At 39.1% G+C, this 12,967-nt stretch overlaps 1 protein-coding gene across 6 annotated transcripts in view; it reads right to left on the bottom strand.

Moving 5' to 3' along the window:
- Positions 1–11,407: 11,407 nt before the first annotated feature.
- The window catches only part of Schip1 (schwannomin interacting protein 1), a 761,845-nt gene continuing 760,285 nt past the window's right edge, over positions 11,408–12,967 (bottom strand). For all 6 annotated transcript variants that reach the window (XM_063249261.1, XM_023560035.2, XM_063249262.1 and 3 more), the window contains one exon: positions 11,408–12,046. In XM_063249261.1, the coding sequence (XP_063105331.1) occupies positions 11,995–12,046 (52 nt within the window). In that variant the 3' untranslated portion in view covers positions 11,408–11,994. The remainder of the gene's footprint in view (positions 12,047–12,967) is intronic.

The following is a 12,967-nucleotide window of genomic DNA, read 5'->3' as shown; positions in this document are numbered from 1 at the left end:
AACCTGAAGCCTCCCTTGATTTGGCTTTCATTTTCTGGTATGATGTGAAAGTAATGTTGGTTGTGCAATTAATTGGTAGTAGAAAAATATGCGTGCAAGCGTTGCAGTCATTTGTGTGTGAACCTGTTACCCTTTTTGAAACTCAACATTCTGAGAAAGATGAGTGAAAACATTCGGCTTCAGTTTACAAGTCTGTGGCATCTTGAGATGTGAAGTCACGGCAGTGGTGACGTTTTACAAGAGCTGTTAACTGCCTCAAACACTAGCGAACTCCTAGATAATTCTGCAGCCCTGAGTTCTTGACAATGAGTACAATTTAGGAAGTGATACATATATGTGTATTTAAAAAAAGGAAGTGGGCATTTTGACTTTTTATCTTTACTAGGTTAGGGAAAGCATTCCTAGTACAGTATTGGCATACCAGCTATGCAAATCAGGGGGCTGAGCTGATGATAAAAGCAACAAGAGAGAAAATAAGACATAAATACAATTTCAATTCAAAACTAAGATGGTTTACCAAGGACTTAAAAAAATTTTTTTTAAATTTTACAGAATTTACTACAAAATGTCATAAAAATTGCCTTCACTTGAGCTCTCTCCATGTATGCAGCAGGCCAACTGGGTGTCTTAGGGGAGGATAGTGACTCCTAGTGTAGGAAACACACAGATTAGAATCTTCAAACAAGTCCATCAGGAATGTGCCACTTGCCTCTTGAAGGCCACCAAAGACTTCACTCTGCAACCTCAAGTCAGTTTTGAAATCCTGAGCAGTGTCTTTCACCAACCTCTGGAAAGGCAGCATCTGAAGGAAAATCTCCATGGATTTCTGTACCAGGAGGCCTGTAGAGCTGGGGTTTCTTCACCCCACTGGCAGAGGGAGCGCTTTTCCTGGCAGCTCTAGTGGCCAGCAGTTCTGGGGGCCTCACCCACCAGTGGATTTAGGAGCAGTCTGCTTGGTTGGGACCATTTTCTTCCACCCAAAGCTGAAGCCTTAGGTGGCCTCTGACTGCCGCAATGGTGCCACGGAAATGAGTCAGCAAATAACTGAACTGCCCTGGCAAGGGCTCCATCTTATACAGGGCAAATGACAGCAGACTTCAAGTGTGGCTAGAAAGGGTACCATTCAAAATCTTGAAGTGTTGTTATTCACATTTCTTGGGGGATTTTTGCCTCTGTGTTTGGAAGGAGGTGACTCGCAAGATCAGTTTGGGAAGCAAGGGAAATCTGTTTATTTTGCAGTGCTGGGGAATGAATCCAAGACCTCACACATATTCTAGGCAAGTGTCCCATCCCTGAAGATTTCTGTTAATGGACTGCCTACAAAATGCATAAAACCACAATTATTCAGCCCCTTTAAGGCTGTCTAATCTCTAGGCATCAGCACTTCTGGGGCTGGGCCCTGTTCTGTACTTCATGAGTCCCACTGTGTGATCAAAGGCCATCTCTTGGCAAATTTGGCGACAAGCAGGCTAGCATCAGAGATGCTCTAGTGTCAGAGTGGCCCTAATTCCGATGGAGGAAACTCTCAGCAGGTGATCGCTTAGCCAAATGTGGCCAGGCACCAAGGTGCACATGGAGGAGGCAGTGTTGGCAAGGCCTGCAATCCAGCCCTGGGGCTCATATGCAGCGGCTCTTCCCTTCTCTTTGCTCCTCGTCTTCTGCAAAGTTTCTTTTCCTGCTCTTGGCCAAGTCCAGGCAGTTGAAGCTGCTGTCTCCCTAAACACTCAGAACTGTCACTATGTGTGCTAAGAAGGTGGGAACTCCAGAAATGTCTGCACTGTTTCACTCCCACTCTTGATTTAGCCAGAAATGCAGAAAGATGAATTGCTCCCATACAAATATCCCCACATCTACTTGTTCTTCCATTGGCATTCATTACTTCCTTTAAAAATTACTTAGCCTAATGAAGTTGCCTGGTGCTCTGTTCTCAACCTAATTTGCATCTGAGATGGTGACACATTTTAAAATCAGCCTTTTTGACAGGAGGGACAACCGTCCTTCAGTTCACTGGAAAGAGGAAACGGATGCTTTGTGACAAATAGGAAAGCCCTTTCTCACCTTGCCTGTAAGTGTCCTCACTGTTTTCACATTGAACCTTCTCAGTTACGTAACTCACAAGGTGAAGGAGGGTTTCTGACTGTTTCAAATGCTGTCTCTGACACATGAGGATGTTCTGTGATCTAAAAAGCCCCTTGCAAGGTGAGATTGCACATCAGTTTAGACTAATTCTGCTAAGAACTGATGGTTGTATCAAAGGAAGAAATTTTATGAGGCAGAAAATTAAAGAATCCACTTCTAACCTTGTCTTTGCCTTGCCAGAGTTAGGACATATACCCCTGTTTTCTGAAAAGTCAAAAAGCAAATAAAATATTGATTGAATATAAAGTAAAAAAGAATCTTGTAATAAGAAAGTTTGAATCTCTAGCCTACAGGTTGACAATAAAATCACTTTCCTCATAAGTATCACTTTTCTACTTTGTGTTTTTACACTGTGGAGCAAGAAAATGGATTTAATAGTTTTCAAAACAAAGGCTGCAATACAACCATAGGCTGAGTGTTGTTCTAGAACAGAAAAACATAAAAACAGAGATACATGACAGGAAAGAACTTATTACAAGCAGTTATTTTAGTGGGTTGTTTTCTACCAGAATTACTGAATGAAAGGCTTTTAGTTTCTCATTCAGAAATGAGGACATTCGTTTTGCATAGCTAGACCATTAACTCATAATTATTTAATACAATATTAATTTATGCCAACAACTGATATAAGCTTCAATTAAAATAGCCTGGAAAGCTCATTACTCATCAATCTATCTCATAATGAATATGTCATATCTTATTTAGAAAAAAATAAATGAACACCACTGTAAAAGGTAATTGCATTTTGTAAGCATCAGAATTCAGTAGAGGCTGAAGTAACCAAAGTATAGCCTTGAGCATTATAGAAATCCAAGGTTTATCGGATGGATTTCAAAAAGGGATCCTATAGTTACTTGAAAAATATTTATGTTTTAGGTACCATCATAAAATCCATATTCTTGTTTACAATAAGAATGTTTTTTTCATTTCTGTGCCAGTGGCTAAAAGATGGTAGATGGGACTTAAACTGAATTGATAAGGTCTGTGAACTGAGAAATTGACCTAGAGAAAATTTTCTAGAAGAAAGAGACGGTGTGGTATGTGGATTAAGAATACAGGGTTTGTCTCCAGAGACTTGGGTTTGTGTTTGGCTTTTTCTTAAGGGACTATGAGTGCCTTTCTAAGGACTTGCATTCATTAATATAATGCTAGCTGTTGCAACAAACAGACTCAAAAGCATAATGGCTCAAAAGCTATCATAATTTATTTGTCACACTTGTAACAGTCTGAAGTGAACCTTTCTGGATGACAGAGTACTCAGGTACTCTGATTCTTCTCGTCCTGTGGCACACCCCCCTTCAAAGCCTTGGTTGGAGTTCAGACTCATCATAGCATTTCACTGGTGACAATCAGTCCTGGAGCCACATGAGGTGCAAGTGGAAACTGGAAGTGTCCTTGTCTATTTAGCCCTTTCCCAAGGCCAATATTGTAACTAGGAATCTGCTGTAGAAGCATAAATTTTAGTATATGGTTAGGTATTATCTGTGTTAGTCCTGCTTACCGTAGATGACGAATTTTGTGGAAGGAAATATCCTGACCTTAGACACCTGTGGAGACCAAGGACTTAAAAAAACCAATGAGTCATGAGGAGTAAATTTGACAATAGGAGACAAAATCTAAGTGAAAATTAGTCTTTTGGGCTCATCCCACAGCCAAGAGAAGTGGCACTATACATCAGGGAGGAGAGAGTGCCACTAGTTAATGTGTTAAAAGGGTGTGTCCTAATGATCACTCATGGGCCAGTCATCAGGTGAACACAGTTAGGTCTGTACAGGGGTTTGTGGTTACAAAGGTAGCTAAGGGCTGCTTCTTTCCTCAGACAGAAAATCTATAAATGTCTGTTCACGAGGCAGGAGGCCTTGGTGGCTGTGTGTCTGTGTGTGTGTGTGTGTATGTGACACAGACACACACAGGAGAGAGTAAGAGGCAGAGAGACAGACAAAGAGGGACAGAGAGAGTTTAATCAAGTTAGTGATACTCAAGCTGAATGTTTAAAGATGGAAATGACAGATATTTGTTAGGTATTGGGAATTTGGTCCAATTTTGATGCAAAGAATCAAGCTTCTCTACACTGGTCTCTCTTGGTTTTCCATATTCTAATTATCTCTCTGTAGCCTGAGATATCTAAACATATTACTAAGCAATGGCTAAAGAAAAAATGAGGCAATCACAGAATAAAATGCACAAATATATATTAAGTATAAGCATCATTATTGCGCCATCATTTTTAGTGGCAGAATCTGGAAGGATCTTTAATATTGATCTTTAAAAGGAATGAATGAGTAAAATGTGCTTATAAATGGGATTGCTAAGATCTGCTAAAAAAGACTGACTTAGATCTGTATAGTTGTACCAGAGGGTTGCCTACAGGTATAACAAATCACAAAGCATTGTATGTTATGTGATTCCACCTTTGTAGAAACAAATTGAAATATAAAACCTATGCATATTTACATGCTTTTACAAGCATACAGAGAAGTGTGTAAAATACAGTCTATAAGTTTTATTCTTTGGCATTTGGAAAGCCAGTATTTCCTGAATCATTTATTAAAAAGGGTATCTTTCTTCCAGTGAATATACTTGCCATCTTGGTCAAAGATGAGGTGGCTGAATGTATTTGGAGTTGTTTCTGTATCTTCTAGTGTGTTCCACTGATCCTCAGGTCTTTTTTTTTTTTTCCAGGATCATGCTATTTTTATTACAGTAGCTTCATAGTATAATTTTAAATCAGGGAGTTTGATGCTCCCTGCCTTGTCTTTGTTGCCTAGGATTGCTTTTGCTATTCTAGGTCTCTTCTGGTTCCAAATGAATCTCTTACTATGCACTAAGCTATTGGGGGACCTGGCCTAGATCCCCAGTCTCCCAAATGTGTGTGTGGTGAAGGCTTAAATAAATGAGATAAGTGGTATGATTTTAGGGCTCCGGGAGGATCAAAACCCTCTGCAGAGTTCGGGGACTCTGCTGGCTAAGACAGGATGCTTCTGGGGAGCCTGTATTTATCATTTTTTTCAAACAACATAGGAAACTGAACAGACCTCGGGAGAGGTTCAAGGACTTGCAAGTAACAAAATTCCCGCAGGCTGGGCAGAGCTCCCAGCCGTGCTGCCACAGTCTCTGATCTGGCCTGGTCCCTGGGTCTGGTGGGGAACTGGCCTGGGTCCCCAGATAAGGGAGAGAGTTCCTGCAGGCTGGGCGGAGCTCCTAGCCGGCCGCTGTTACACTCACCCTTCCGGTCTGGTCTCTGGTCCGGTGGGGAACTGGCCTGGGTCCCCAGGTCAGGGCGAAAGTTCCCGCAGGCTGGGAGGTAACAAATTATCTTAACCAGGAGAAGTGTCTTAGAGTGAAATGCCTGGGGCTACAGTCTTTATCTAGTTAATTGGAGGTGGAGCCAGGTGTCCTCAGCTGTATCTTGCCCTGGCCATGCAGCACCCCTGCACTTGTGTTCAAGTTCCAGTTTCAATGGCTCCCAACACTAAGCAAAAAAGAAATCGACCTAAATATTGAAATAGAAACACTGAATCCGCTGGAAGCTAGAATAGGCAGCACTGGTGAAGACATACGTGTAGGCAAAGAGTTCATGAACAAGATCTTGATCATGTGGGAAATACTACAAAGAATCAACAATAAGATCTCATTTTATTTATTAAAATGCTTTTGCATAGCAAAATAAATTATCATCAGAGTGAAAAGACAGCTCACAGAGTGAGAAAAATTTTTAGTTAGTTGTCCCCCAGACAAAGGACTAGTATCTAGAACATATAAAGAATTAAAAAATGAAAGTCCCCATATTTAAAGACTCAGTTCAAAAGTGGGCATCTGAAGTGAACACATACTTCTCAGATGAATAAATAAAAGTGAGAAATAAATATATGAAAAAATGTTCAACCTTACTGGTCATTCAAGAAATACAAATTAAAACAACACTGAGATTGTATCTCATCCCAGAAGGAATGGCTATTATAAAGAAATCAACCAATAACAAATGCTGGAGGAGGTACGTGAGAAACGGAATCCTTCTGTACTGTTGGTGAGAGTGCAGAGTGGTACAACCACTGTGGAAATCAGTTTGGAGATTTCTCAAAAAACTAGAATTAGAGGTCCCATTTGACTCAGCTGTTCCCTTTCTGGGTCTTTTCCCAGGAGAATTAGAAACATCATACCACAGTGATATATGCACACCCATGTTTACAGCAGCAGTTTGTGATAGCTGAATCTTGGAAACAACCCAAATGCCCAACAACCAAGGAATAGATAAAAAAAAATTTTTTTTAAATGCAATGGAGCACTAAGTCATAAAGAAGAATGAAGTTGAGACATTTCTAAATAAATGGATGCACCTTGAGATCATACTCTTAAGTGAAATAAATCAGACACACCTGTGTAATATCATATTTTTCTCTGGTTTGAGATACTGAAAGTGTAAATAAGGACCAAAGTGTATAAAAGGTATTGTGAGACAGAAGAAATTGTTTCAAAGAAATGGGAAAGAAAATTGTTTCAAAGAAATGGGGAAGAGTGGAAAGAAGGAAGGGAAAAGAACAAAAAAAGAAAGATAAAAAATGGAAGCAAAGATCTGTAAATAAGGAGTGGAAGAGAGGTTAAATGGAGGGGAAGGGATTGGGGAAAAAAAGAGTAATCAGGATATATCATGTACAGGTACAAGTACCCTATAATGAATGTCATCATTATGTATAGCTAAATTGTATCAGGAAACAATAACAATAAAAATATGGTCTATGTTTAAGTGTTGATATTTAAAGCAAAGAGGGGCACTTACAGAATTAAATGACTTAAACTTTTTACTTTAAGCATTTCTATTTTGTATATTAATAGTGGGTAAGAAACTTCCAACGATGTGTTAAATCTCAAGAAGTGATAAAATACAGAATGCTTTTTGAATGTTGATTTTGTATGCTGGTACATTACTGAATTTGGTTATTAATACTAGAAGTCTTTAGTTGGAGTTTTTGGGGTCTTCTGTGTAGAGTATCTCGTCATCAGCATTCCTGTATACCAATAACAAACTCACTGAAAGAAAAATTAGGGAAACAACATCTTTCACAATAGGATCAATCAGAATGAAATACTTATACATTAGCCTAACCAAGGAAATGAAAGCCTTCTACAGTGAATATCACAGTACTCTGAAAAAATGAGATTCAAAAACATATCACACAATGAAAAGATATTCCCTGTTCCTGGATAGGCAGAACCCAAAGTCAAAATGGCCATACTTCCAAAATTGTTACATGGATTTAATGCAACCCCAATCGAAATACCAATAGCACTCTTCATAAAAACTGGAGAAAATGATTCTAAAATTTATATAGAACCAGAAGAGACCTGGAGTAGCAAAAGCATTTCTGGGCAACAAGGGCAAGGCAGGGGGTATCACATTTCCTGACTTCAAGTTATACTACAAAGCTACAGTGATAAAAGAGAACAACATAATATTGGAAAAAACAGACTTGTCAATCAATGGAACAGAACAGAAGATGCAGAAACAATCCCAGGCATTCTAAACGACCTAATCTTTGACAAAGAGCCAAACCTTCACTGGAGGAATGAAATCTCTTTAACAAATGATCAAAATATTAAAACAGAAACACTTAATCTAATGGAAGGGAGATAAAACTCATTGAATGTAAAGGTATAGATCATGACTTTATGAACAAAACCACGGTTGCGCAGGAATATTACAGAGAATTGACAAATGGAATCACATGTAATTAAAAAAAAAAACTTCTGCATAGCAAAGGGAACCATTAACAGAGTGAAGGGACAACCTACAGAATGAATTTTTGCCAGCTACTCCTCAGAGGACTAACTTCTAGAATATATAAAGAACTCAAAATATAGACACCTCACATTTAAAGACTCAATCCAAACATGGACATGAAATGAATAGATACTTTGCAGATGAAGAAGTACAAGTAGCCAGTAAACACATGAAAAAATGCTCAACATCACTGGGTCATTTGAGAAACGCAAATTAAAACAACACTGAGATTTCATCTTACTCCAGAAAGAATGACTATCATCAATAAAACAATCAACAAATCCAGGTATGGCTGGGAGGGGAGCGAGGAGGAAACTTCTCCATCTTTGGTGGGAGTGTAAATGAATGCAACTACTATGCAAAGCAGTGTGGAGATTCCTCAAAAAATTAAACACGGGAGGTTCTATTGACCCAGTTATTCCCTTTCTAGGTATCTAGAAAGAGTTAAGTTATCACACCCTAGTGACACATGCACTCCCACCCATGTTTATACCAGCACAATTTTTGATAGTTATATTGTATTTGTTTTGTCTTTTTTTTTTATCGGTACCAGGAATCGAACTCACGACTGCCTGCTTGTAAGGCAGGCACTTATGCCACTGAGCTAAATCCCCAGCCCCTGATAGCTATATTTTAGAAACAGCCATATGCCTATTAATAGGTGAATGGATAAAGAAGATGTGGTACTTACTTAAGATGGAATGCTGCTTTAGCATAGAGAAGGATAAACTTCAGACATTTTTAGGTAAATGGATTCACTTTGAGACCATAATCGTAAGTGAAATAAAGCAGATACCAAGTTTAAATATTGCGTTGTTTCTCTTGTGTGAGAAGCCGAAGTAGGAAGAACCTACTCAAATGGGAAGGGGAACAAGAGATGAGGGGAGGGTGGAGAAGGGAAGGAAGGGAAAAGGGATTTAAATGGAAAAAAAAAAGATTGAAGGATCAAATGGAAATACAAATTTGTAAATGAGAAAGGGAAAAATGGTTGGAGGGAAGGGAAGGGGACCAAAAAGTAATTAACATGTGCTAAGAACATGTTCAAAACCCCCTTCATGAACGTAATCATCGTGTTCTGCAAACATGTACTAATTAAAAATAAGTATATTAAAAAGAAAAAAATACAGACTGCTCCCACCCGTCCATCCCTGATCATTTACTTCAACCAGAGAGGACTTCCTGAGTATTTCACAGGTGCCAGAGCTTTTCATACTCATGATTTTACCCATCTTTCAATAATCCCAGGTGATCTTATTAACAGATGAAAAAATAAGACTGGGAGATCTTTAGTACCTTTTTAAAGGGAAGATCACGGAGTCTTTGTGATCAGTCCTTCTGAGCACTTGATATACCTCACTGCGTTTAAAATGAGGCACAGATGTGGTACCTAAGCTCTGAGTCAGTCTAGAACTCTAAGCCTGGTTAGCTAGCAAGGTCCTAGTTTATATGTGGAAGGGTTGAACTAGTGCAAGTTAAAATCCCGTAGAGAATAACCCCAGCTTTGGCTGACAACAATTCAAGTTCCTGGCAGAGGGACAGAGGAGACACAGTCTTGAAGGAATCCTGTCGGAAGTGAGAGTCACTTGATATTTTTACGAGGGGCAGAGAAGTGTAAAAAGGACAGCAGTCATCTGAATGTTACGGTTCTTTCAGGCTTTCAGGGATGGTGGGAAGAACTGCTCTATTATTAGCTAAGCTTTGATTTTAGGGGTGCTTTTATCGTCCTTTCTAGGTGCAATCCAATGGTCTTCTCGAGTTAGATCTTCAGTGGTGATTATGGAATTCGAAGAATTAGAGGCCATAGATTTCTTCAGAACATGTATTTCCAGTTCAGAGATTGCATTGCTTACAACACAGAGAAAACTCATTTCAAAATCTTTATTAGAATTTTCAATTCTGGCAAAGATTTTAAAGACAAAGATTCTTTCTTGGAGGCCAAGTTAAAGTGTTAAGGCTCCAGGTGTGAATGTCAGCACAGGAGGGTTAGAAGGCCATGGGACCTTCTCTTGCTTGGACATACACATTCTTCATAGAACTTTTTCTTAATTGCTCTCTCTAAAAGTTCCAAACTAATAGCAATGTGTTTTTTAAATAGAAAAGAGCAAGATGCTGAAAAACCTGGCTTTAAAAAAACTGAAAAAAGAAGAAAGTCTATGGCAGTGGTTCTCAACATTAGAATCATCTGCGGGACCTTTAAAAGGTGCCAAGGTCATATCTGGGACAATTGCACCAGTTTCTGGGGGGTGGAACCCAATAGCTGTGGTGTCTGAAGCTCCTAGATCATTCCATTGTGCAGCTGAAGACAAGAACCAGGTCAGGGACTCAGTGGCCAGAATCCTCATCCCACAGCTGTCCATGAGCTGTCCAGCTCAGGGCTGGACCCACCACCACAAGAGTTATGACAGCTGGTGTCTGACTTTTGGTCCAGGTAGAGACCCGGAGGCCAAGAGGATTTAGGATCCTACTCTTTGTCTAAACCTGTCCAATAGTCAAGTCACAAAAACTAAAATATGTTCACAGCTGCATTTTTTTTCTTCCTCTGAATGGAGGTACCTTGGATTGAAGTTCATAAAAGTGATTAGTGGGGAGTGTGATGGTGCAAACTTGCAGTCCGAGCTATCTGGAGCCTGAGGCAGAGAAGGATGGCAAATTTGAACCCAGCCTGGGTAACCTTTTCAAAAGGAAATTAGAGGAAGGCTGCAAATGTGGCTGACTAGCAGAGCACATGCCTAGTATGCATGAGGCCTTGTGTTCAGTACCTAGCAATGCGGACTCAAAGTGATTAGTGTTACAGTTTAAGATGATCCATTGTGCTAAACAGAGGATTGCCTGGAAATTGGCAATACCTTTCATTACTCAGAATGCTGACCTGAGCACTTGAGAGAGGAGACTGGAGATAGAGGTTTAAAGTCCTACCCTCAGATTACATCACATGTCTCCCAGGAAACTAGGTGGGCTGGGAGTGGTTCTGAATACCGAGTTGCCCATCTGCTTTAGCTTACGGTTCCCTAATCCTTGCATGGACGTTAGCCAATTAAATCTATTTTCTGAAACTCCACTTTATTGAAACAGTCTGTAATCTACTTTAGACTTTGAGTATATAAGTGGTCAAACTTTGTAAAAATAGTAACAACTGGCATTGGGGAAAGAGTAAAGGTAAGCACCATTTGTTCATATGACGAATTTGGTAAGCGGAGTTTGACGCAATGCTAGGCTACAACAAGACCAGAAACTATGACAGGGTACTGTGCTAACATTCCAGATTCATAACTTTAAGCAACTGCAAAAATATCATTCTGGACTTTGGCCCACCTCCACCCCACCCATTCATACTTTCTCACAATCTTGCTGGTAATTTGTTATCTGGCTTGTCCTTTGAGGCAATTGTATTTTTTCATCAATAAAAGCTTCTTGGTGGAGATTTTAGTTGTGAGGGTGACCAGTAAGGATATAGCCACTTACTGCTAGTGAGCAAAAAGACATATCATATGAAACAAAGTTTTAATTTTTATTTTACATATTTATACATAAAACTTTCAAGGAACCCTCTGAATCCAACAAAATGTTAATAGCACATCTAAAAATGAACTTCAGGTAGTCAACATTCACAAAATGTTGAAAACTGATTAAAATATACATATTACGGAGAGCTACAACTTCACTACGAGGCAGGCATGTATTTTGGACTTGTATAGCACCGTCATTTACAGTTCTTCTTTAAAACTACAGTGAAGGATGGAAGTAGTCAATGGTAAAATACTGCTCAACTTAAAATCTCTAAACAAATAAAAATAAAGTTAAAACTACCCTCTTTGTTTAACCATGATTTGTGATGGTGTAAGTACTGTACATTTTTTGTAACAATATTTTATTAAAATGCCTGATATTAAGTGGCACAAGTAAAAAATTAAAATAAATTAAGAAGCAAAGGCCAATCACTGGACATTAAGCTTCAGACATTATCAATGACTAACACTGATATTTATTTGTTTCTGCGCCACCTTTTAGCAACAGCATTTTTACAACCACAGAAGCAAAATAAATTCTAGCTTGTCCTCTCGTTGGATGGCTTCTTTTCACTTTGCAGGCATTTTCTCTGCCATGTGCTTCTGCTGACTTTCAGCATGTCTGTAAAATTAATAAAACCGTTACTTAGTCTAAAAAGACCGACCCGAACTGTTTACCAATCAACAGTTAAAACATGCTCCAAAATGAAAGTTCAAAGTTACTTAAAGTGAAATATAGGAGAATCAAGGAAAAGAACCTTATTCAAACTGGTTTGCCCTCTTTCATTGTTATATCCTACTTATGATTCCTTTTGTTCTTAAGCCACTGGATTAACCCAAGACCTATAGGTAGTATTACCCTAGAGAAAAGAAATGCCATTTGGAAATGAAAAAAGCAAGTATCTGGGATACTTTTATTAATAAATACTTAAATGTGCCTTCTTCATTCCAGGCACAGTTCCCCATGCTGGGGATTTGGTGGCAAGCAACAAAACGAGGTCTTTATGTGCTCCAGTGAAGAGAGACAAAAAAGGAGCAAACAGCAAATAAAAGAAAATTGAAGATAGAAAATAAACGTTAAACAGAAAGTCCAAAAACAGTGCTGTGATTGACAGAAACTGAACTACAACTTTAGGTAAACACATGCATGCAGACACAGAAGCAGGTATTAATGAAAACTCGTCACAGAAATCTGGAACAAAACAAATGAAACAAAACAAGAAATCTGGAGCAAATAATCTAAATTGTTCTTACAAAAGCTAATGTCTAACTAATGCTAGGCTTTTATAGTATAAAGATTTACCATGCTGGCGTCAGATTTTTCCCTCAGTTAACCGTAAGAGGGAAGGCCTCACAAGGGTGGTTGAGTCTTCTTACTTATCAAGCACTAGTATGACCTGTGAACCCAGCTAGGCCAAGCCAGCAGCTGGACTATGGAGCCAGAGGGGGTTAAACCGTCAAGATGTTTGTATTACTTGAACGGGCACTTCTCAGAGAACGGTAGTATACAAAGGTTGCACAAGACAGTGGTTTTGAGGGATGG

The sequence above is a fragment of the Cavia porcellus genome, unplaced genomic scaffold, assembly GCF_034190915.1.
Source record: "Cavia porcellus strain 051 isolate PalLab524CR breed Dunkin Hartley unplaced genomic scaffold, mCavPor4.1 scaffold_5, whole genome shotgun sequence".
NCBI classification, from domain to species: Eukaryota; Metazoa; Chordata; class Mammalia; order Rodentia; family Caviidae; genus Cavia; species Cavia porcellus.
Note: the sequence above shows the minus strand (reverse complement) of the source record. Positions and strands in the feature narration are given on the sequence as shown.